Source organism: Pleurodeles waltl, chromosome 6 (assembly GCF_031143425.1).
Source record: "Pleurodeles waltl isolate 20211129_DDA chromosome 6, aPleWal1.hap1.20221129, whole genome shotgun sequence".
Taxonomy (NCBI): Eukaryota; Metazoa; Chordata; class Amphibia; order Caudata; family Salamandridae; genus Pleurodeles; species Pleurodeles waltl.
The window spans coordinates 408,739,597-408,763,073 of NC_090445.1; the positions used below are offsets into that span (position 1 = coordinate 408,739,597).

Sequence of the window (23,477 nt, forward strand, 5' to 3'; positions counted from 1 at the left end):
TGGAGGGGTGGAGGACTGAGCCGAATTTTCAGACCTTGTATTTCACACTGTGAGGAAACAACCCTCCCTCAACAAGGTTTTCTTCATTGTTTTTTCTCTCTGTTATGATGTATTGTCCACTATGTACAGCCGTGATTCCAAACGTGTTATTTTAAAGTTTAAAGTTGTGGAGTATCCGAATACTTGTATTGTATGATGAAATAATATACATGATTTTGTGTGTAACTGTAAGCTCTTCTGCTCCAACAGGTAAATTAATATTACACTGTTTTAGCTTCGCCCAGATTTAAGCTATTATGTTTCAAACACGGGGGTTGATTTACATGTTCATTCATTATGCAATACCCGCCACACCAGTGAACCTTTTGGAGTCGTCCAGCTCTATGTGCAGCGTCGGATTGCAAAAACATTTTGTTTCATGTGAAACCTGCGTTTAAGGTTGTCCATACATTTTTATCATCGGCTGTAATGGCGCTTCAAATGCCATATGTATCGATTGTTTCACAGTAATAACCGAAGGCCGATTATGCAATGTACTTAAACCCCATGTACTTACTATTCGGAAAGCATTTTCCACATCGAAAAGGGGGGTTACTGACTCATCCCCAAACGTAAAAGGCGTCCTCTCCCAATTGTGAGTCGCAGTTATACGTATTAAATGTTTGAGACCGAAATTGCTGTCACAAACAATTGATAAATCGTAAATTCCCGGAATGAGGCTGCGAATTGTGTCAGGCTGCCTTGCGTTTTTTGGGGGGGTAAGGAGGCAGCCATTGTTCCATTATTTCATTAGTAAGGTCCTTCTGGGGCTCCATATGACTGGAGATTTTGCAACGGAATCACAAAAATACAGACAGCTCACAAAAAGTAGGTGCGCAAATTGAGTTAATTTTGTGTGATAAACAGTAGGGGCTACATGTATCAATCTTTTATTTTGCGAGTCGCAAAACAATATGTAGTATAGTGTCCTTGACACTATTTGCGACTCGCAAGGGGGTTACAAATGCCCACCTCATGATTATTCATGAGGAAGGTCGCAATTTGCGACCCCCTTGGGAAGGGCGGCCCTCACAGGGATGGTGGCCTGGTGGAGACAGCAGACCACCATGTCTGTGACTACTTTTAAATAAAGCAGTTTTTTTTTTTTTGTAATGCAGCCCGTTTTCCTTAAAGGAAAACGAGATGCATTAGAAAAACAAAAAATGAAACGTGTTTATTTCATTTTTTCAGAGCCATTCACAAAGGGGAAGGGGTCCCATGGGGACTACTTCCCGTTTGCGAATGTGTTAGCACCAGTGTGACACTGGTGTTAACTGCAATTGTTTTGTGACCGCAAATACGGTCACAAAACAATCATACATGGGACTGCGAATCGCAATTAGGAAGGACACCCCTTCCTAACTGCGAGTCGCAATCCTGTTTTGCGATTTGGTAAAAAGTTTACCGAATCGCAAAACTGGGTTTGTACATGGGGAAGTGCTTTTTGCACGTCGCAAACAGACAGATTTGCTGTTTGCGCCATGCAAAAAGCTTTGTACATGTGGCCCTAGGATACGTAGGACAGACTGGAGGTTAGAGGTTGAGAATTTTTAAAAAGAGTAGCTCTGCTCGGATGAACCGTTTCTGAGTTTTTGGAGATGGAGGAAAGGTAGGATAGTTCCTATCTAACAGCATATGTAAGAAACAAAATAATAAGTATCTGATATGTACAATGCAGGCCATGTTTAGAGACAGACTTTCATGTCACATCCTTTTAAAAACAGCAGCATAACGGCAAAGGGTAACGTCTATGTCCAACATCAGACATAACACTCTGGCAAAAACAAATGAAGGACTATAAAATGTGGTAATGCACTTTATGTGTTTCAATGAAAATGGAATGCGTATAGCACCTAGAAGATATTCAAAAAGTTTGGGTTTGCTCTAGGATGGGTTGCTAGCACCAACTTAATCGTTCAGTTGTCTCAGCTGAGATGCCAGACAATTAATGATTATGAAATTCACTCTCTTTTGAGCAATAGTGCAAGCTGGATGACCATTCTGGAAAGCTTACAATGCTTTAGAACAGTAGTTCTTTACCATTTGACTTCCGTGGACCCCTATTTATCATTACTGGAACTCAGGGACCCCCACTTAATCATTTAATCATTTTTGGAATCTGGGGAACCGCACTAAGTTATTACTAGAAGTCGAGGATCCCGGCTTAAGCATTTTTGATGATTTGAACTGCAAAATGGTACACAAAAAATGCAGAAACAAGTATTCATCAAACAAATGCAAAAAATATGAAATATTTTGTTTAATTCACAAATATAAAAAATAAAAAAAAGGTTGGAGCTTTTCTTAATTCCATTGAGGACACTAATGGTACTATATTTTGTTTGACGCGCTTACACTGCTCCCACAAACCTGTATGGGAATACTCACATAATTTTTCTCCTCCAACTTCAGATTCCTTCACAATTACAGAACGGTTTAAAAATTTCAATTGCACATTTTGCTTCTTTATTTATGTGCACTATATTAATCTGTTAATAGTATTTATTTTTTCAAGCAGTTGCAGACCCCCCGAGTATGCTTTGCGGACCCCTAAGAGTCCCTGGACCACAGGTTAAGAACCACTGCTTTACAAGATCAAACACTATTCTTTTGGCACCTTTCACCCTAAAAATTCACATAGCTGATTGCAGTGCAATTCCGAGTGTGTGCTGCACAAAATTATTCTTGTGTAGACGGACAAGTAATGCTTTGTCAATTTTATTGATTAGTGGCTTTGTAAATATTCCTCTTGGCTAATAATAGAACTTGGAAAAGTGACTAGATGTGCTTAACGTTTCTTTGTAGGGTGGTATTCAGGTTAGATGATGATGATTGTTTATTTTATTAGTTAATTAAAACCATAAAAGTAATCCTTCAACATAAAACGTAAACAAAACCGTGCTCATACATTAAAACATATAAATTGCATAAAATGTTAAATAACTGAGAGGAAGTATATTTCACAAAGAAGAAGAATCTCTACTTGACTCCGGGTTCTAATTCAGTTTAGAGATTACAAACATGAGCTTCCACAGTCCTGGTAGAGAAAAGGATGAGTAAAAAAAAAAACACAGGTTTCTGCATTAACGTGACAGTTCGCATACAAGAATGCCTTGATGTCACACATCAAACTCACCTTCACATTAGCAGCTTAGTGGGAGCTCTGGGCTGGGCGCTCAAGGGTCTGCCACGGCTGTGCTAGCCTATTCTAAGATAAGCTTTTTGTGCTTTCACACGCCCAATGACATCTTGACATTTGAGATTAAAGCCTTAAAAGTGCATAAAAAAGAAACTGAACTCCGACAAAATGGAACCAACTGGTCACTGAAAACCTTTTTCCACGGCCTGGCAGTAGAGGCAGGAAAGTAAGGAGTGTAACAGTTTACCGAGGAGATTGTCAGTAGGATATCATATTGAGGCTTTCCCCTTAAGTAATTAAGTAAAGCTATCACTTGTCTGGTTTTCTATCAATATTTCTCCTAGATATATTTAAACTCTGTGCTACCTCGCATGGGCTCAGTAACCGATTAAGTGATTGCCTAAAAGTAGCAGTACATTCTTTAAAGAGGACACGCAGGAAAAAAAACGTCTCTTTGACACTCACCAACAGCAGGCATTCTAGAATGACTTGAGGACGTCTGCAGGGGTTTTGAGATCTACTGTGACATCACTCAAACTATGGCCCTTTTAAAAGGTACCTGATTGAGTTCTGACAGACCCTGGACTGACAGCTGGAGAATAAATATACTTTTGGAGAGATGTTTGGCAAAAGTCATTTCTTTGAGTAAGTGTAGGTCAAACTCAAAAGTGGTGTGTAGAAATGTCCCAAACGTGAGAAGCAGAGGCGTGTGGGAATTAGTGCTCCTTGGCGGAATTAAGTATATTTGTCACAAGTGGTTGATGAAAAAAGCGCAGGCCCCATTTCTAAACGGCTTCATTCATTAAAATAAACGAACCGACCTGCACCCCGAGCTGTCGTTTAAAAATAGGTGATTGAAATGGAAAAATAGAAGTGTAGGTGCTCTCCAATGAAAAGTATTACGTTTTTCTTAAGACGTGCAGGTACTCGCCCTCTCAAAATAAAAACGTGCCGGTACTCAGTACCGGACAGTACCGGTCAGCCGACAACAGCTGTTCACAAAAGTAAAACAGCAAATCAGTAAGACTTGACCGTACTCTGTAGCAACAGGTCACACTTTGTATCGTAGACAAGAAAGAAACTAGCACGGGATGGTACAACTTTGTGGAAATACGTAAGCATTCCAACGGTAAAGCTGCGGGTGGACAGTTAACTGACAAACTAACTGCTTTTTATGGTCAAAGATGCAGACTCCGCTTTTTAACTTCATGACACCAGTTTTTTTCTGTATGAAGCAACTGTCTTGAGAATGCTTGCATTACACAGTGTCTCACAATAAACAACCGTTGTCAAAATTCTCCCGTACCGTCGGCACCAGCCCCTCTGCCGTCTGTGACCGGCTAGCCAGCGTTCCGCCTCACGCGGCACTGCAGAAATCTTTTACCCCAAAGATGCTGCTTTTCCAGGGGTTGTGCCAGGATATCCTCGAGTTGCCATGTGGTGATCCTCGAGTTGTCATGTTGATCCACAGCAGAGGACGGTCCACAGGGAGGCAGTTGTGAAAGTGTCGATGAGTACAGGAAAGGGCTGCAGCGACCCCTACGGATCAATAACAGGGCTAAGATGGACGCCCCCTCGCCCAGAAGGTGAATATCCCAAACATGAATGGTGGCCGTTCCTTTCTGGAGCACTGGAGAAAGAGCTACCACGGGGTCCATTATAAAAGATGAGTACAATGTGATTCTTCTGTGAAAATGCTTAACAGTGACAATTTGCGACCGATCCATGAAAGCACAAAACTGCAATTACCAAAAATTATGGAAAGTATATAGAGTAAAAGCCTCGGAATCCAAAATCACCACTGTCCGATTGAATCTGATAACCAAAGAACTGAAGGGAGACCCTTTACTTCTGCAATACTCAGGATCTCGTCTTTGTCATGTTGATCACCCTGTACATGTCAGTGCCTTGTTCTTGTGTCTTTTCATGTTCTGTCGTTACTAGCTTGATTCTTTATGTTTCTGAGATACTGACATAACGTCTTCTGTTGTGGGAAAATTACTTTTGTGCTTTAAACAAAAATAAACAAACAGTCGAGGGATCAGTGAAATTCTTCATTGTGGGACTATCAGTAGAAAAAGGCTATAAGGGTTCCTGAATCCCCATTATGAGGGTGAAGTGGTTCAATACTTCTATATACCTTAGATGTATGAGGAAGATCACAAACTACAGAAGGTGTCCTCACCTCGAGCAGGCAGACCAATCACTGCATCGACTGACAGGGGTGTTCACCTTACTCCTTAAAATCTACTTGAAACTCATCCTGAAGACTCACCTGCAACCTGAGGACCTCAAAGATGCTACTCAATGGTGCTCGCTCAACCCCTTTCTCAGAGCCTTCCTGGAACAATGGGATGTGGGCTCACCGTGCTGAGCTGGACATCGTTAGATCGCCGCACTTAGCTGATTTCAAGGATGGTCCCTCCCATGGTAAACTATCCCTTGTATCCACTCACCTTACACCTGAGGGCCTCCCTGAATCCGTGAAGGAGATGCTTACCGCACTGCAGGAGTCCCAAAGTGATTGTCACCTCAGTCTACAAAAGATTTATGAACCTTGCCCCGCCATTTCACTAAAGCTGTGTCCAACTCACCCTACTGGATCTTCCAAAAAGGTGAGTACCTCCTTCAGCAAGTTCTCCCTTGATGTTTTTATATCTTTATATTTATCGTGCTCTACACACAGAATTTTCTATATCCCATAAAGTCATGTTCATCCCACTAAGCAAGTCTTAAATAGGTGTCTTAAGTGTGCTTACCTCATTAAGCAGGACTGACTTACCTTGCTCAGCTATTTCGATCTCGCGTCGCCCAAACTCGGCCTGCTTAATATTCTTCACGCAGAAGTCGCTCCCTCCTTTTGAATTGGTTTGCTCTTTGTCACGCGGTGAGACTTCATCGTCTGAACTGTCCGTATAAGAGGCTGCTAAAAAACGAGACGAAATGCACAGATCAAAGAGGGGCATCTATATAAAAACAGTGGTAAAGACTCATGGGGAATACATACCAGAACCATAGCTATCTGTTGAGGATTGTGAAATCGACCGGGACAAGGACCTGCGACCACTCTTTGTGGGAAAGCGGGTGAACTCCTGCATGTCATCAGCAAACTGGATCTGTAGGAACCAAAGAAAGGATCATGTAAAAGTGATATTGGTTAAGATCAGAGGGAGGTAATCTTAAAAGGAAGTCAGGAGATTTTCTGAATGACCTCTGTAAGTGAAAGTTTGAATCCCTGTGGGGCAGACAAGATAAAGGTCCGGATCTTTGAAGTAATCAAACAGGGCTCAGTGCAGTTAGACAAGAAGCTGTAAGTAGCCGGCCTAGAGCTACAGAACATGTAGTATGAAGTTTCTAAAGGCCACAGTGCCCATGAGAATCGTTCACACCCACACTACTTCAGTAGGTCTGTGAGCACCACAGCCAGTGTCTTGCAGATCGGCACTTAGACTTGAATCTTAGAATACCTTCCGTGCTTTACTCTTAAGCATTTATAACTGTTAAATGAAGGGCATTTTTACTCCACTCTGGCTTTTTTTGAGGTTTCAGTTTTTACCCATTTAGATGAAATGGCTACATATATTTATTTAGGTTTCCCCCATATTCATCCCTGTCCTTTTAGTCCTAGCTAGTTAATACAGATTTCTATACACATCTTAGGCTGAACCGTTCGCACATTATCTCTTACCTGGGTTGGCGTACGGTGAATAATTGTTGCACCCCTGAATCCTTCTTGCAGTTGTGCACTGTGCTCAGTTTGCCCTACTTTATGATAGATCTAAGGGTAGTTCAAAAAGGTTTGTTCCCGCTTCTGCTAGTTGAAAGCTGGATTTTGGGGAATCTTGGTAGCTCAACGTATGCACATAAAGGCTCAAGACACTCTTCAAACTCTTACCAGTCAGTGACTTCCTCACAAACATTTACCATAAATGTTCTAAGGAACATGTATCCTAAATACTGACAGTTCCTCTGGGGTTCAGCCTAAGGAACATGTGCATCACATGTTCATCCTACAACAATACGTGTCAAAACAAGCAGAGCATGATATGTCGATCGAAAGATACCTATAGCATAAACACTAAATGAGCACTGCATCTTCATATAGAGCAAAACATACCATAATTATTGATGTGTCAGTCATAAAAAAAGAATGCACCATACATACGTACATAGGCACAGACTTGTACGTATACTTACAAGCAAAAGTACATTAAATATCCAAAGTGCCTACATGTTTTCCCAGAGACCCACGTAATAGAAATACTCACAGTGCCTCACATATCCATCCAAAGGAACATGTGCCATAAATACTGACAGTGGCCCATGTACACCAATTATACATATATACAGCGATAAGCGTGTCCATCTTGACACAAGATGTACCAAAACACAGACAGTGTTCCATTCGTAAATTCAAAGAAACGAGTCAGAAATACGGGCGCTCATTAGTGCATGCAAAGAAATATGGCCAATAAATACTAAGGGCCTGATTTACAAAGATGGCGGAGTCTCCACACCTGTGGCAGAGTCTCCACAATGAGAAATATAGTGCAGAGATTGTGCCACGAGTGTAGAGACAGTAAAATGACTGCGGAGGCTCTTTGCTAGTCGGGCCCCAATAGTGCCCAACGTGTCCATTCAAAGGGATTTTTGCTAGAAAATACTCAGAACATCCCAGCTGTTCGCCCAGACATGTACCTTAAATAATGACCACGCCTCATCCGTCCATTCTGGAGGAATGTGTACCATTGCTCACAAGTCCGCCCTGCAGTCTGAGGAGTGGTGTCGCCTCTGGATCTGAGCCACCGTAAGCCGCTTTCTTGAGTCAGGTGAAAAAGCACGGCTTTGGAAATAAACCAGGGACCTGTTCGGCATTAAACAGACGGCTTGCTGCTGTCATGCGACATTATCTTGTAGCAGATTTGACAAGTGCTGGGGTCCCAGGATCTAAACTCTGCCTAGGGAGGGCGTCGCATGGGACAGTAACCGGCCTTCCAGCACGGCTGGGGCAGCCCAAGTCTTCAGGGCAGCTTCTTCTCAGGCCGTCGGAGATTCTGGATCCCCTTCTCTCCTACGGGCGAATTATCTCAAGGTCTTCTCTCCGCCTCCATCAACACTGCATACCAGACCCAGGGAACAATACAGAGCACAGAAACATCCTCACCGCTAGCTATGCTCAAAACATGTTCTCAAATGTAAGAAAAATATCTGTGACTAAAATGGGAAGCCAGGGATTAGGGGCCTTAATCCCTGCTTTGGCATTAACGGAGCTCATCTGAACTGTGCACAGAAAGCCCCCGAATGAGTCCTCTCGCAGTTTACTGTCCGAGAATGGATTACCCGTAAGAGCAGGCGGCCTGCCAGGCTGGATTACTCTGCAGACATTCTGAGGGGTACCCGGCTCCATCATGCATCTTTTCCATGCTCTTGGCACGAAATAAAGGGAAATCACCCTTCTAATAAAGTAGCAATCCAATGTCTTGTAGGTGAAACACTAAATCTACTACAGGAAATTGGGGCGCCAGGGAAATAGTCTGGTAATAATCATGAGGGGAACCCTGTAAATCCGGTCAAAGGGTTTTTTCCGACTGTTTAGAATTGGATCTGTAACAATTCAGCAGTGGACCTGTAATCCATCAGCGGTGAATTTTCTAACCTGTCAACTGTGTGCTCTGGAGATGGAGTCTGTAATCGGGCAGTGGTAAATTTATACAACCAGCCAAGGGTATGCTATCCAAGTATCCAGAGGTAGGCTCTGCAAATAGCCAGGGGTAGGCGCGGTAAAAAAACAGCTGTAGGCTCTGCAAAAAATCAGGGGTAAACTCGGTGAGTAGCGAGGGATAGGATTCTACCACAAACTATTGACAGGCTCTGTAAGCTGCCAGGGCGAGGCTCTGTAAGTAGCCAGGGCTAGGCACTGTAAACAGCCACAGGTAAGCGCTCTAAGCAGTCAGAGGAAGGTTCTGTAAGCAGCTAGGGGCTAGGGTCTGTAAGCCGCAAGGGGTAGGACTCTGCAACAAGCTATTGGTAGGCTCTGTAAACAGCAAGTGGTGGGCTTTGTAAACAGCCAGGGGTAGGCTCTGTAAGCAGTCAGGGGTAGGCTCTGTAAGCAGTCAGGGGTAGGCTCTGTAAGCAGTCAGGGGTAGGCTCTGTAAGTAGCCAGGGGTAGGTGCTGTAAACAACCAGGAGTAGGCTCTGCAAGCAGCCAGGGGGGACCTCTGTAAGCAGCCAGGGGTAGAATTCTACAAAGAGCTATAGGTAGGCTGTGTAAGCAGCCGGAGGTAGGAATCTAAAACAGGCTATGGGTAGGCTCTGTAAACTGCCAGGGGTAGAATTCCACAAAGAGCTATTGGTAGGCTCTATAAGCAGCCAGGGGTAGGAATCTAAAACAGGCTATTGGTAAGCTCTGTAAATTGCCAGGGGTAGAATTCTACAAAGAGCTATTGGTAGGCTCTGTAAGCAGCCAGGGGTAGGCATTGCAAGCAGCCAGGGGTAGGCATTGCAAGCAGCCAGGGGTAGGCACTGTAAGCAGTCAGGGGTTAGCACTGTAAAAGCAACCATGGGTAAGCACTGTAAAAGCAACCATGGGTACGCACTGTAAGCAGCCAGGGGTAGGCTCTGTAAGCAGCCAGGGGTAGGCACTGTAAGCAGCCAGGGGTAGGCACCAGGCGTAGGAACTGTAAGCAGCCAGGGGTAGGCACTGTAAGCAGCCAGGTATTAGGTGCTGTAAACAGCTTGGGGTAGGCGCCGTGAGCAGCCAGCTTTAGGCTCTGTAAGCAGCCAGGGGTAGGCTGTAAGCAGACAGGGGTCGGAATCTACAACAAGCTATTGGTAGGCTCTGTATGCAGCCAGGGGTAGCCTCTGTAGGCAGCCAGGGGTAGGAATCTAAAATAGGCTATTGGTAGTTTCTGTAGGCAGCAAGGGTAGGAATCTAAAATAGGCTATTGGTAGGTTCTGTAAGCTGCCAGGGGTAGGTGCCAGGGGTAGGTGCTGTAAGCAGCCAGAGGTAGGCGCTGTAAGCAGCCAGGGGTAGGATTCTACAACCAACAAGAAGTAGGATTCTACAACGACCTATTGGTAGGCTCTGTAGGCAACCAGAGGTAGGCTCTGCAAATAGCCTGGGGAGTAGGTGCTGTACACAGCAAGGTGTAGGTGCTGTAAGCAGCCAGGGGTAGGCGCTGTATGCAGCCAGGAGTAGGATTCTACAGCCAACCAGAGGTAGGCTCTGTAACCAGCCATAGGTGGGCTCTGCAAATTGGTCAGGTGTAGCCTCCACAACCGTCAATGGAGTCTGTAACCAGGCAGAGGTAGGAGTTTCTAACCAGACCGAGGTCAACTCTGTAACCAGCCAAAAGTAACCTCTGAGACTGGTCAGGGGTTAGGTCTACACCTAGCCATCGGTCAGTTCTACAACCGGCCAGGGATAAGCTCTGTGAGTTAATAACTAAGCAGAGGTGAAATCTGTAACCAAAGAGAAATCAGCTCTATACCCAGTCACAGATGGACTCTGCAACCACGTAAGGGTCGCTCTGCAAACAGTCAGAGGTGGGCTCTGCACCCAGCCAGAAGTGAGCTTTCCAACAGGTTAAGGGTGGTGTTAGAAACAGGTTCTCAAGTTGGCAGTCAGTTTACACCCTGTCCAAGTAGGGACCCTCACTCTAGTCAGGGTAAGGGAGTCACACACCTCAGAAAACCCCTACTCACCCACTTAGTAGCTTGGCAAAAGCAATCAGGCTTATCTCAGTAGCAATGTGTAAAGTGTTTGCACAAACACATACAGTAATATAGTGAAAACACCACAAAAGACTCCACACCAGTTAAGAAATTAGCCAATATTTATCTAAATCAAACAAGACCAAAAAAACAAAAATCCAACATACACAAGTAAAGATATCATGTTTTAGAGTTAAAAAAGAATCTTAATCCATAAGAATCAATGGTATTAGCACAAAGTACCAGGTATGCATCAAAAATAAAGCCGCACGGGTGAAAAGCAAGCAATGTGTTGATTCCTTACTCGCAAGTGAGGCGGTGCGTCGATTCTTTCTCCGTCGGGTAAGCGATGTGTCGATTTCTGCACAAGCATCCCCGGGTCTGTGCGGGATGTTGAAGATTTTGACACCCAAGGACGATGCGTGGAAAATCAGGACACACAGCAGCGATGAATCCGGAATGACCTGGCACTGCATCAGTTTTACCGGTGCTGCGTCAATTTTTCAGCCACAGTGCAGGAGCTGGGTCGATTCTTCTGCCGCTCGGCTTTGGAGCTGGGATTTTCACTCCGATTCTGGCAGCTTCTCCTTCCAGGGGCCCAGGGGCTGGATGTGGCACCACCTGGCAAGTCAGGGGGTCTCAGCAAGAGAGCCCGGGTACTGGAAGATGATGTCTTTGATGTCCCTGAGACTTCTTAACAGGAGGTAAGCTCAGTCCAAGCCGGTATAGAATCTTCATAAGCAGAATACACAGCAAAGTCCAGTCTTTGTCATCCCCAAGGCAGAAGCAGCAACTGAAGGCCAACCCAGCAAAGCACACACAGCAAAGGGGAAGTACTCCTTCAGCTTTTTTCCTTGGCAGAGGTTCCTTTTGAGCCAGAAGCGTTCTAAAAGTCTGGGGCTTTGGGTCCACTACTTATACTCATTTCTGCCTTTGAAGTAGGCAAACTAAACTTCAAAGGAAAGTCTCTGTAGTGCCCAAGACCCCACCTCTTCCTTGCCCTGCCCCAGCCACACTCTAGGGGGTTGGAGACTGTATTGTTAGGGGATAGACAGAGACCTTTAAAGAGCAGGTGACAGCTCCTCCCTCCCACTCTAGCCCAGGAAGACTCATCAGGATATGCAGGGCACACCTCAGCTCCCTTTGTGTTACTGTCTAGAGTGAATTCACAAACAGCCCAACTGTCAGTCTGACTCAGACATGGATTCAGCAGCCAAGCAGAGGCACAGAATGGTTAGGCAAAAAAATGCCCACTTTCTAAAAATGCCATTTTGTAACAGACAACCTAAGAAACAACTTTACCAAAATATGTATTTTTAAATTGTGAGTTCAGAGAACCCAAACTTCAGATCTCTATTGGCTCTGAATGGCAAGCTGCACTTAAAAGATATTTAAAGACAACCCCATGTTAACCTATGGGAGAGATAGGCCTTAAAATAGTGAAAACCAAATTTGGCAGTAATTTACTGTAGGAAGATGTAAGATACACCAGTACATGTCCTACCTTTAAAGACACTGCATCCTACTTTAGGGGTGACTTACATGTAGTAAAAGGGAAGGTCTGGGCCTGGCAGTGGGTACACTGTGGGTGGCACAATGAGTGCTGCAGGCCCACCAGTAGCATTTGATTAACAGGCTCTGGACACCTCTTGCACTTTACTAGGGACTTACTAGTAAATCAAATATGCCAATTGGGAAACAAAAATGGTGCCCATGGTGCAAGCCAGCATACAAACTACATATTGGGATTCTCCCGACATGACCAGGATTGCCTTTACTTTGAGTGAGTATTATTGTACGGCCTCACTAATTATGTTGCAGTATTTCATTTACGGAATTATTAACAGAGGTTTTGTGTAATGATCTATCTAATATGCAGGGTTAGTCTACTTAACTCCTGGGGAGGTACAATGTTGGCTGTCCTTATGCTTAGACAGTATCCAGTGGTCTTACGCCATATTTATACACAGTTTTGCACCATAAAGATCTTCCTCATCTGGTTCAATAAGCAATTATGTATTGGTGGAGGTTTTACATTTACAATCTTCTGACAATATGTTAAGTCTATGCTTGTCCTTTATTTACTTTGGTTTCTTTGGACCTGGGCATCTATCTGATCTCTTGTAGCCCTGATGAAGCTGCAGGTGATCATACCATATTCGACGAAACAAGTGTTGGCTACGCTTTCACAAACAAGATGTACTGCTGTGACTACGCTGTTACAAACAAGACGCATTGCTGTATCCAAAGACAAAACTGTGATTACTATACTGGTTCAATCAAGGCGATACTGTGAATTCCAAGATCAACGCCACCTCAAATATGCTGAAACCAAATGAACAAAATCACCTTGTGTGCAGAAATCCACTATCCCCAGGTCTCCTCCACACCCACTGATGCTCAACTCACCTTTAGCCCATGGAACAAAGACCTTGTTACAATCCTGGCTTCGACTGACAAGGCTTAAGCAGAGTCACTCAGTTCGCTGGACGAAAACCCCACCACACCAGCTCCCCCCATCACACACATTTATATATATATAAACAGGAAGACAGTTATGAAACTAAGCAAAAGAAGTTGAGCCAATGTCAAGAAATGGTAAAACTCAGACAACCAATACTTAAACATTCTTGTTCCCAATCTTTAACAAGGAGAAGCCCCCTCCTCCCCCAAAACATACACTAAAATTAAATTGGGTCGCTAAACTATTGAAAGTATGCCAAAGAATGTAATCTCCTAAGGGCCCACCCACAACCTGTCTCAATAAATTACATTCAGATTACTCAGCAAAAGGTCATGCAGGCTGCTGAAATTTAGAGGCAGATCAGCATACTTACTTTAAACAAACCAGCAAACTCTGCAGCTGTTCAAAATTAGCAAACAATCATGGAAGAAGTCAAGAATTTGCCACCCACATCTGAGCAGATTATTTAAATTCAGAGGCGCGCAGATAACCAACAAAAAAACAGTAAATAAAGAATTGGGTATCAGAAAACCAGTCCAGCAGTCACAGAATACACGGCCCTACGACACATTAGAGTAGATAGACAACATGAAACAAATAGCAACACAGCCAATCAGAAAATTACAAGGCTCTAGCACCTTACTATCGTATCATTGCACAAGTCAGGTTGTGGTTTTGATCCTTCTTAATTTGGACACCCAATCCAGAGCCACTCAAATTTTATTCAAATGTCAACGTATCAAAATCAACTAGAGCACAATCTACATATAGCAAAAAAGAGACAGTGACCTCTTGTTCACAAAACTCCCCCACCCAGCAACAGATCCACTCCATTGTGTGAAAGATCTGCAACCAATATTCAGGCATATAACCTTCAAGCAAACGAAATGTGAAGTCCAGACCCCCTAAGCATTTCCTTTAGGGCCTAAAGCCAGCTCATACCAACTTTAAGAAATGACCCTGGACCTACCTCAACAGAAAACATAGAACAATACATGGTTATCTGCACAACAAGAAATGACACCCTGAAATCAAAACACAATATATTACAGAACCGTTCTAGGGCAATAACTCATTCACCCGTCTTCCTCACAGCACAATTTATTTTCAAAGGACACTTTGATATACCAAATAAAGGGAACATTCTCAAACTCCTAAAAGTGTTTCCTTAACTCAATTCAATCACCAACACCTCCATCACCAGCGGAGCGTTTAAAGGTCCCTGCCTCTTGAAAACTTACTCAGTTAATACTGGCCACCTAAAAGAGGCAGCACTATTACAGGTGTATAAACATGTATTTGCCATACGGGACACAATAATCTCTAAATCTCAACCAGAAAGCTATTTCACCACCCCAAGACTCCTAGCACCGTAATCCATAAGAAAAGTCCCACAATCTATGAGAACGATAACCGGACAGGAAAGCTCCTACCCGTATAAGAAACAGAAGACATTATAGTCACCATATCCTGGAACGGTCTACGTCAATGGAAGAGAAATAAAACAAAAGCTAAGAAGAGAGCACATTGGTCGTGGCTACCAGGAGTGCTGCCCAACAACAGAGAACAAACAGGAAAACATTGAGGGTTCCCTAGTGCAAAAACAGCACAACACATAGAAAGCATAAAATATATAAGACGTTTGTGCTAAAAAATATGCTCTTCAAACATAGCTGGCTAGGAATCTTTACAGCTACAAAACAATGCCATGTTATACATTTCTTTGTTAGACATCATACACCTACAAGAGACTTGGAGCTAAGTAACCTTGTGAGTACCAGGATATGAAAACTTCTGTAGGCCACCCACTAAGTTATCACTTGGGGGCAGACTTGGAAGTGGGCAATATTAGTTTTGACAAAACTATATATAATAGCTGTTAAAGAGATCACCGTAATCCCATTGAAAATGTGGAGTGGACTTAAAACTAAAAATAAAGCTGCTTAGCTTATAATAATTTTAAATACATACATTTGCATTGTGGATCAAAACATAGGCACTCAAAAATCAATGAAATAATTCACTACCTAAAGTCCCTGGAAATAAAATCAAATGGCTGCGCAATCATCATCACAGGAAACTTCAATTAGAATTTCATGTGTAACAGTTCTGAGAACTCCTACCCCAAAAAGAAAGACAGAATCGGAAAAATACCAGACCCCTCAATTTACGACCAATGCAAAGACTACTTGGGTCTACTCAACTCACTTCACAGTAAGCATTAACCGGTCGGTTTTCAGCCAGTAACCCAATTGTTTACACCATTTGCCAAATCAAGACAGAATGTCTTGGAATACACAATCGTATCAATCGAGCTGAAGAACCAATTTGGCAAATGTTAAATCGATCACAGTTTATAACACTATTATTTCCCCCAAACATCATGTCTACACTTAAATGAGTGTATACTACCACAAATGGTCGTCGTAGAGATATCAATGGTTCCCAAAAAAGAATATGTGTAAAATGAAAATTTACAAATATGGCAAAATTCCCAAGCTGTATAAAACACACACAGCTCTCACTCTCACTCTACCAACTTTGTTTGGCAAACTCGCCAATGAAAATGCCCTCCCGCTCAAATTAAATAACCAAATATTAACAGTGCTGTTCTCATAACCATCTCCATACCCTCATGTTCTCTTGACAAAAACGAAACTTAGTTCACTGCAGAACTAGGGAAAAGCAAAAGGGAGCTGGCACGAACAATTAGGCAAGCTAAAAGAAGAAAAAAGGTGAACTATTCCAAGAAGTCACAATCTACATTTGAAGAAACTGGCCTTGAATGAAAATCCCGAAGAAAACTGCGACAATGGGGAGACTCGCACAAGGAATGTGTTGCCAATATCTCAAAGAAAGTCTGGGAGTACATGAAGTCGGTTGATGAGCCAAAACGTTTCCTGGCAGGTAACATTATGAATTCGTCAGACTGGACAAAGTACATCAAACCTTTCTACATATCAAGTAGCCTAAGAATCTTGTCTGATATCATGGTCCCACACACACCATACTCCTGTGTTATCCTGAAAAGTCAAGACTGCAAATTAGAAACTACGGAGCTAAGCCTCAACTCAAATAAACCACCAAATGTATATAACACCATCTCCAAGGACTGGCTCCTAGGTGGTAACAGAACATCTGTTATAAAACCAGTTAGAAAGTAGATAGCCCCCTAGGCCCAAATGGCCTGCTGACAGCAATGTTCAAATTCAATTTAAGTTATTGGTCAGCTACACTGAGCTTCCTACTCACTGGTTGCTATTTCAATAGTATCATCCGAAAAATGTTGGGGAGGATCAGTCTAACATCTCATACAAAAGAAAACCCTGAAGACCGACCATGAAAACTATAGATTGATAGCGATTTTAGATGTAGATTCTAAATACTATTTCGCCCTCTTTGACAAAAGAGTTGTGTGCCTGGATAACAGCTCAAAAGATAATCCCATAGCCACAGCTTGGATTCATGCCAGACTGTGAACAGCTGGCAACATAGTGGCCCTTACTTTACTAACCTACACAAGCAGGAAAAACAGAGGCAAATAGGGTGCATGCTTGATTGAATTAAAAAAGCTATTGATAGCATAGATGGCTACAACTGGAAAAACTGGCAAAACGGGGAACACTGCTAACTTTACTAAAGGACATCATGTTATTATACACAAAAAGCTGGGATTAGGTGAAATTGAGAGAGAGCACCACTTTAACCGACAAAGACTAGATCAACAAGGGCATAAAATATGGTAGGGACGCACCAACTGGCTGGAAAGTACCTCTGTCAAAGAAGTTGCTCTTCAGCAGCTTTCGGCAGTATGCAAAATCAACAGTACTACATTGAACTCAATGCAAATAGCTGGTCTCCTGAAAGACCTGTAGTCAAAATCCATGATATTACATTGCTGCGTATGAAAACCTCTGCTCAGCAAGAGGACTCAAGTTTCGCAGGCGTGTGCATGATTAGGTTACCCACACAGGTTTCTGAACTGCATTTTGTGATTTGTATTATGTTTTACGGCGTGCTTGCTGGCAGCGCAAATATGCTGTTGTTTGGAAACGAACTATTGCATAAAAAAAACTCTCTGAAAGAGGGTTTTAAGCCCGGACCATTGCTTACTATTCGTTGTCATCCTTATCACTCTTCTTTACTGCCTTTTAATTTGGCAGCACTTTGAAGGCCTCAATTACTGCATGTTTGTGCAGAGAATGGACGAAGTACAGAATGATTAAACCTAGTGTCCGGCTGCTGCTCACAATGTAAACAGAGTTACTATTTTTTTTGCATTTTTATACAGCGTGAGCTTGATCTGACCAGAATGTATTGGGTGCGTTTCATGAGCACCAGTTACATCACACAAATTCACATTAATTTTTTTTTAATGCAGGGAGATAAAGCGATTTGCCCGGAATCACAGGATGTTGAGGCAATGCCACTTGTTTTTTTCATCCAAAGTCCTCCATCCTTGCAATTGTTGAAACAATAAAATGCACCACTGTAGGTGGGCTTCAGGCAGTGATGTTTTCAGTCAGCTGCAGTAAACACCCTACCCGTGTACTTTCACTGTTCCTATCACAAAGCCCAAAATGGAGACTGCGTTGCACTTGCTGAAAAACAACAGGGTAGCTGGAAGGCACCCGGATGGCAGGACCATCTGCATCTGTGTGACCTGCTCACTACATGCAGCTCAATCAATCAATCAGTATTTATAAAGTGGGGCTACTCACCCGTGAGGGTCTCAAGGCACCTGGGGTGGGGGCTCATCCGAAGAGCTACGTCTTGAGATTCTTCCTGAAGATGGTGAGCAATGGGTTTTGTCTGAGGTGCAGGGGGAGGTTGTTCCAGCTCTTTGCTGCAGTGTAGGTAAAAGATCGTCCTCCGGTAGTGGTTTTGCGGATGCGAGAGACGGTGGCCAAGGCCATCTGGGTTGAGTGGAGGGATCTGGCGGGGTGTGGAAGGAGACGCGGTGGTTCAGGTAGGCTGGTCCTGCGTTGTGTAAGGCCTTGTACGTGTGGGTGAGTAGCTTGAAGGTGATTCACTTCTTGACCGGTAGCCAGTGTAGGGTCCTCAGGTGTTGAGAGATCTGTTCTCGGCGTGGGAGGTCCAAAATGAGTCTGACAGTGGCATTCTGGATGAGTTGAAGTTTTTTGATGTTCTTAGTTGAGGTACCGGCGTAGAGGGCGTTGCCGTAGTCGAGCTTGCTTGTGACTAAGGCGTGGGTGATTGTCCTGCGACAGTCTGCTGGGATCCATCTGAAGATCGGCTGGGGTTTGCAGGGTGTGTCCCAGCAGCAGGAGGTGACAGAGTTTACCTGGCGGGCAAAGGGAAGGGTTTACCTAGGGAAGAGTCGAAGATGATTCCTAAGTTGCGGGCGTGCTCGATCGGCGCGGGGGGGTGCTGAGGGATGTGGGCCACGAGTTGGCCCAAGCTGAGGAAGCATTTCCGAAGATGATGAGCTCTGTGTTGTCAGAGTTGAGCTTGAGACAGCTTTCCCTCATCCATGTGGCGACGGCTTCCATTCCTGCGTGAAAGTTCCTTTTGGCGGCGTCCAGGTCTTCGGTGAGAGAAATGATGAATTGTGTGTCATTGGCATATGACACAATGTTCATACTTTGGCTTCTGACAATGGCAGCAAGAGGGGCCATGTATATGTGAACAGCGTGGGACTTAGTGAGAATCCTTGGGGGATATTGCAGTTAACTCCTGTGGGTCTGGAGATGTAGGGCGGGAGTCTGACCCTCTCCGTCCTCCCAGAGAGGAAGGAGTGGATCCATTCCAGGGCTCTTTCGCGGATTCCTATGTCGTGGAGTCTGGTGCGCAGAGTGCTGTGGGAGACCGTGCCGAAAGCTGCTGAGACGTTGTCGAAGAGTATGAGTGCTGCGGTGTGACCGCAGTCTAGGAGTAATCGGATGTTGGCAGTGGCTGCCAGGAGTGCTGTCTTCGTGCTGTGATTGCTGCGGAAGCTGAAATGGGAGCTGTTCAGGGAGTTGTTGGCCTCGATGAAATTCCGTAGTTGTGCGTTGATTGCTTTCTCCAGTAATTTGGCGGGGTAGTGTAGAAGCGAGACAGGCTGGAAATTCTTTAGTTCTGATGGGTTGGCTGAAGGTTTCTTCGGGAGAGGGCGTATTTCGGCGTGTTTCCAGTCCGGAAGGAAGGTGCCCGTGCTGATGGAGCAGTTGATAGTGTTACGAAGCTCAGAGGCGATGGATGCGCTGGCTCTGATGTATATGTGGTGCGGGCAGAGGTCAGAGGGGGCTCCGGAGTGGGTGCTGTTCATGATGTTGACTGTTTCCTCTGTGGTGAGCGTGGACCAGTCGTGGATGGTCTACGTGGGGTCTGGGGGAGGGGGTGGATCGGTTGCAGGTTCTGGTGCCAGGTGACAGAAAGCTGTTGTAGATGTCCTGGATCTTGTGGTGGAAAAAGGAGGCAAGTTTGTCATAGACGTCCTGTGACGGAGGGGATGCTGGTGGCTTCGTAGGGGGGGATCTGTGAACTTGTTGATGACTGAGAAGAGTTCCTTCGAGTTGTGTGCGGAGGAGTTGATGCACTCCCGGGAGTGCGTCCTTCCTTGCGTTCTTGATTTTTCATCAGTGGGTGGCGGTTGCGGCTCTGAAGGAGGCAAGGTCTTCACTGGATTGGCTGTTCTTCCATTTTTTCTCTAAACGTCTGTGGGTACATTTGATTCTTGGAGTTCGGTGGTAAACCAACTGGCCTTCTTAGGTACGAGTTTGGCCGGAGAGGGGCTAGAGTGTCGGCGCATTCGGTGATCCATGCGTTGAGGTTGCGCGCTGCTGTGTTGGCTTCGTCAGAGGGGGGAGGAAGTGATTTGGCGAGCAATGAGGTGAGTTGCTCGTTGGTGATTTTGTTCTATTTCCTGTGGGGTGGTCATCGAGGTGTGGGTGCGGCTGCTGGGTGCGGTGATTGTGCAGTGTATACAGCAGTGGTTGGTCCAGTCTGGGGTGGAGATGGTCTTGATGGTGATCCGGTTTCTTGAGATGAAGATGGGGTCCAGTGTGTGTCTTGCGATGTGTGTGGGTGCGGAGACCAGCTGTCTGAGGCCGAGGGTGGCGAGGTTGTCGAGTAGAGCGGTGGTGTTTGGGTCGGTGCGGTCCTCGAGGTGGAAGTTCAGGTTGCTGAGAAGGAGGTAGTCGACTGATGCCAGGGCCTGGGGGGTAGCGATGTCTACGACTTCGTCTATGAAATCTGGGTGGTGGCCAGGTTGGCTGTACACCAGGGTGCTGCGGATGGAGGAGTTGTGGTTGGAGTGGACCAGGAAGTGAAGGTGTTCCATGGTCTTGAGGTGATCTTCTTGGACGGCCTTGACACGTAGTGAGGACTTGTGCACAATGGCGAGTCTTCCACCTGGGCGGAAGGGCCGGTCCCTCCCTAGTACGCTGTATCCATTGGGAATGGCGATGGCGATGCCTGGACCTGAGGTGGGGTTGGTCCAGGTCTCAGTGAGGAAGGCGATGTCCGGTCAGGTGATGTCGATCATGGCCCAGAGTTCGGTGGCATGTTTGTGGAGGGAGCGGATGTTCAGGAGCAAGCAGTTGATGGAGTTGTGGAGATTGTTGGTATCTTTGTGTGCGGAGGGTACCTTCAGTTTGTAGAAGTTGGCGCTAAAACTCTTATTTAGAATGCAGCCCATTTGCATGTTGCATGGTAATCGCTGCTGCTTTGTAATCTACCCCACCCCAATCTATCCCACTCTACTACAATCTACCCCACTCCAATCTACCCCACTCTTTTTCATTCTAAGCCACTCCATGTCACTCTACTCTACCCAAATCTACCCCACTCATTTCTACCCAAGTATACTCTACTCCACTCTACCCAATCTAACCAATTCCCTCTACCATAGTCTACCTCACTCCAGTCTACACCATCTACCCCACTCAACTCCAACCCAATCTATCCCATTCTATTGCACTACAATCTACCCCAATCTATCCCACCCAGTCTACCTGAAATCTACCTACTCCACATCAATCTACCCCACTCCAGTCTACCCCAATCTACCACACTCCGGTGTACACAAATCTACCCCAGGGCACCCTACCCCACTTCACTCCAATCTACCCCACTTCAGTCTACTACAATCTACCCCACTTCACTCCAATCTACCCCACTCCAATTTACCCCAGCATAGTCCACTTTACCCCAATCGGCTCTATCCCAATCTACCACTCACCTCTACCATAATTTATGGCACTCCCTCTACCCCATTCTACCAAATTCCAGTCTACACATTTACCCTGCTCAACTCTAACCCAATGTACCCCATTCCAATCTACCCCACTCTACTGAACTACAATCTACCCCAAACTACCTCACCCAGTCTACTCCAGTCTACCCAATTCAACCCAACTCTAATCTCTCCGACTCCACTCTACCCCAGTTTACTTCACTCCAATATATTTCCTACTTCACTACAGGCTATCCCAGTCTACCCTATTCCACTCCACCCCTATCCACCCCCACTCAACCCCATCCAATCTACCCCCAAGCTACACCACTCCAACCTACGCCACTCCACTACAATCTACCCCACTCAAATCAACACCACTCTACCCCACTCCATTTTACCCAATCTACCCCCTACAACCTACCCCTTTCCACTCCAATCTACCTCACTCCACATGACCCCATTCTACCCCAGTCCAATCTACCCCAATCAACTCCAGTCCATTTTACTCCAATCTATCCCACTCCATTCTACCCCAATCTACCCCACCCACTCTATTCCAATGTACCCCATTTTACCTTTATCTACCCCACTCTATTTTACCCCACCCAGTCTACCCCTTCCTACCCCACCCAGTCTTCCCCAATCTACCCCACTCCACCCCAATCTACCCACTTCACTCTACCTCAATCTACACTACTCCATTCTGCCCCACTCCACTACAATCTACTGCAATCTATACCCATTCCAATCTACCCTATGCTGCCACGATCTACCTCACTCCAATTTACGCCAATGTACCCCACTCCACTCTACCCCACAACCTACCCCACTCTATCCCAATCTACCCCACTCCACCCTATCCTAATGTACCCCAGTCTACCCTACCCCAATCTGCCCCACTCTACCCCACCCCAATCTACTCCACTCTACCCCACACCAGTCTACTTCAATCTACCTCACTCTACCCAAATCTATCCCGCTCCACTGTACCCCAATGTACCCCACTCCAGTCTTCCCCCAATCTGTCCCATTCCAATCTACCACACTCCGCTCCAACCTACCTCAATCTACCCCAATATACCCCACTCTACCATAAACTACATCAATCCAATCTACCCTACTCCACTCTATCCCAAACTATCCCACCACAATGTACCCCAGTTTACCCAATCTGCCCCAAAATATCCCAATTCAATGCACACCACTTTACTCCACAACAATCTACACCAATCTACACCAATCAACCCACTCCAATGTATCCCACTTAATTACAATCTACTCCACTCCACTTTACCTCAATCTACCCACCTCCATTCTACTCCAATCTACCCCACTCACTCTACCATAATCTACCCCACTCCACTTTACCCCAATCTACTCCATTGAAATTTACCCCACTCCAATCTACCCCTCCAAACTAACGCACTCCAATCTACTGCACTCCACTCCAATCTACCCCAATGTACTCTACTCCACTCCACTCTACCACAGTCTACCCCCACTTCACTCTACCCCACTTTTTGTCCTCTTTGGGAGCTTGGTTGTGCTTTTAGACAATATTCTCTTTTGCCAGTAGCAAGAGAGATTCCATTCTATGCCTAGGTCCCGCTTTGCTAGCCCTACAAGCCTCCCCGCTTTTCATCTGATGCATTCTATCACTCTTCCCCCACTTCTGCCTTTTACTCCTGTGCCTTTTTCTGCACCATTATCCTTGTACCTCCTTCTGTACTCTTTCCTTCTTGTGCTCTTGTTCAGTCTTTTCACCTTCAATCCTTTCATTTTTCAATTCTCGTTCTCCTTTGCACTTTCCCACTTTAGGCCCCCAAACCCTTTCTACTCCCCTCCCGATCTTTTTCCACCTCCTGCCTCCCCCGCTTCTTACCTGCTCCCCCGCACCTTCTTGCTTCCTCCTGCATCTTCTTCCCGCACTTCTTAGCTCT

The 23,477-nt window shown here is 45.1% G+C and overlaps 1 protein-coding gene across 3 annotated transcripts in view; it reads right to left on the bottom strand.

Annotated features, from left to right (window-relative positions):
* AHCYL1 (adenosylhomocysteinase like 1) overlaps positions 1–23,477 on the bottom strand; it is a 266,946-nt gene that overhangs the window by 167,089 nt on the left and 76,380 nt on the right. The window contains exons 1-3 of one of the 3 annotated variants that reach the window (XM_069238341.1): positions 7,877–8,054; positions 6,186–6,294; positions 5,961–6,104 (exon numbers count right to left, since the gene is read on the bottom strand). In XM_069238341.1, the coding sequence (XP_069094442.1) occupies positions 5,961–6,104; positions 6,186–6,294; positions 7,877–7,927 (304 nt within the window). In that variant the 5' untranslated portion in view covers positions 7,928–8,054. Of the gene's footprint in view, positions 1–5,960; positions 6,105–6,185; positions 6,295–7,876; positions 8,055–23,477 lie in introns of those variants that run through there. The other 2 variants (XM_069238342.1, XM_069238340.1) reach the window with 2 other exon arrangements.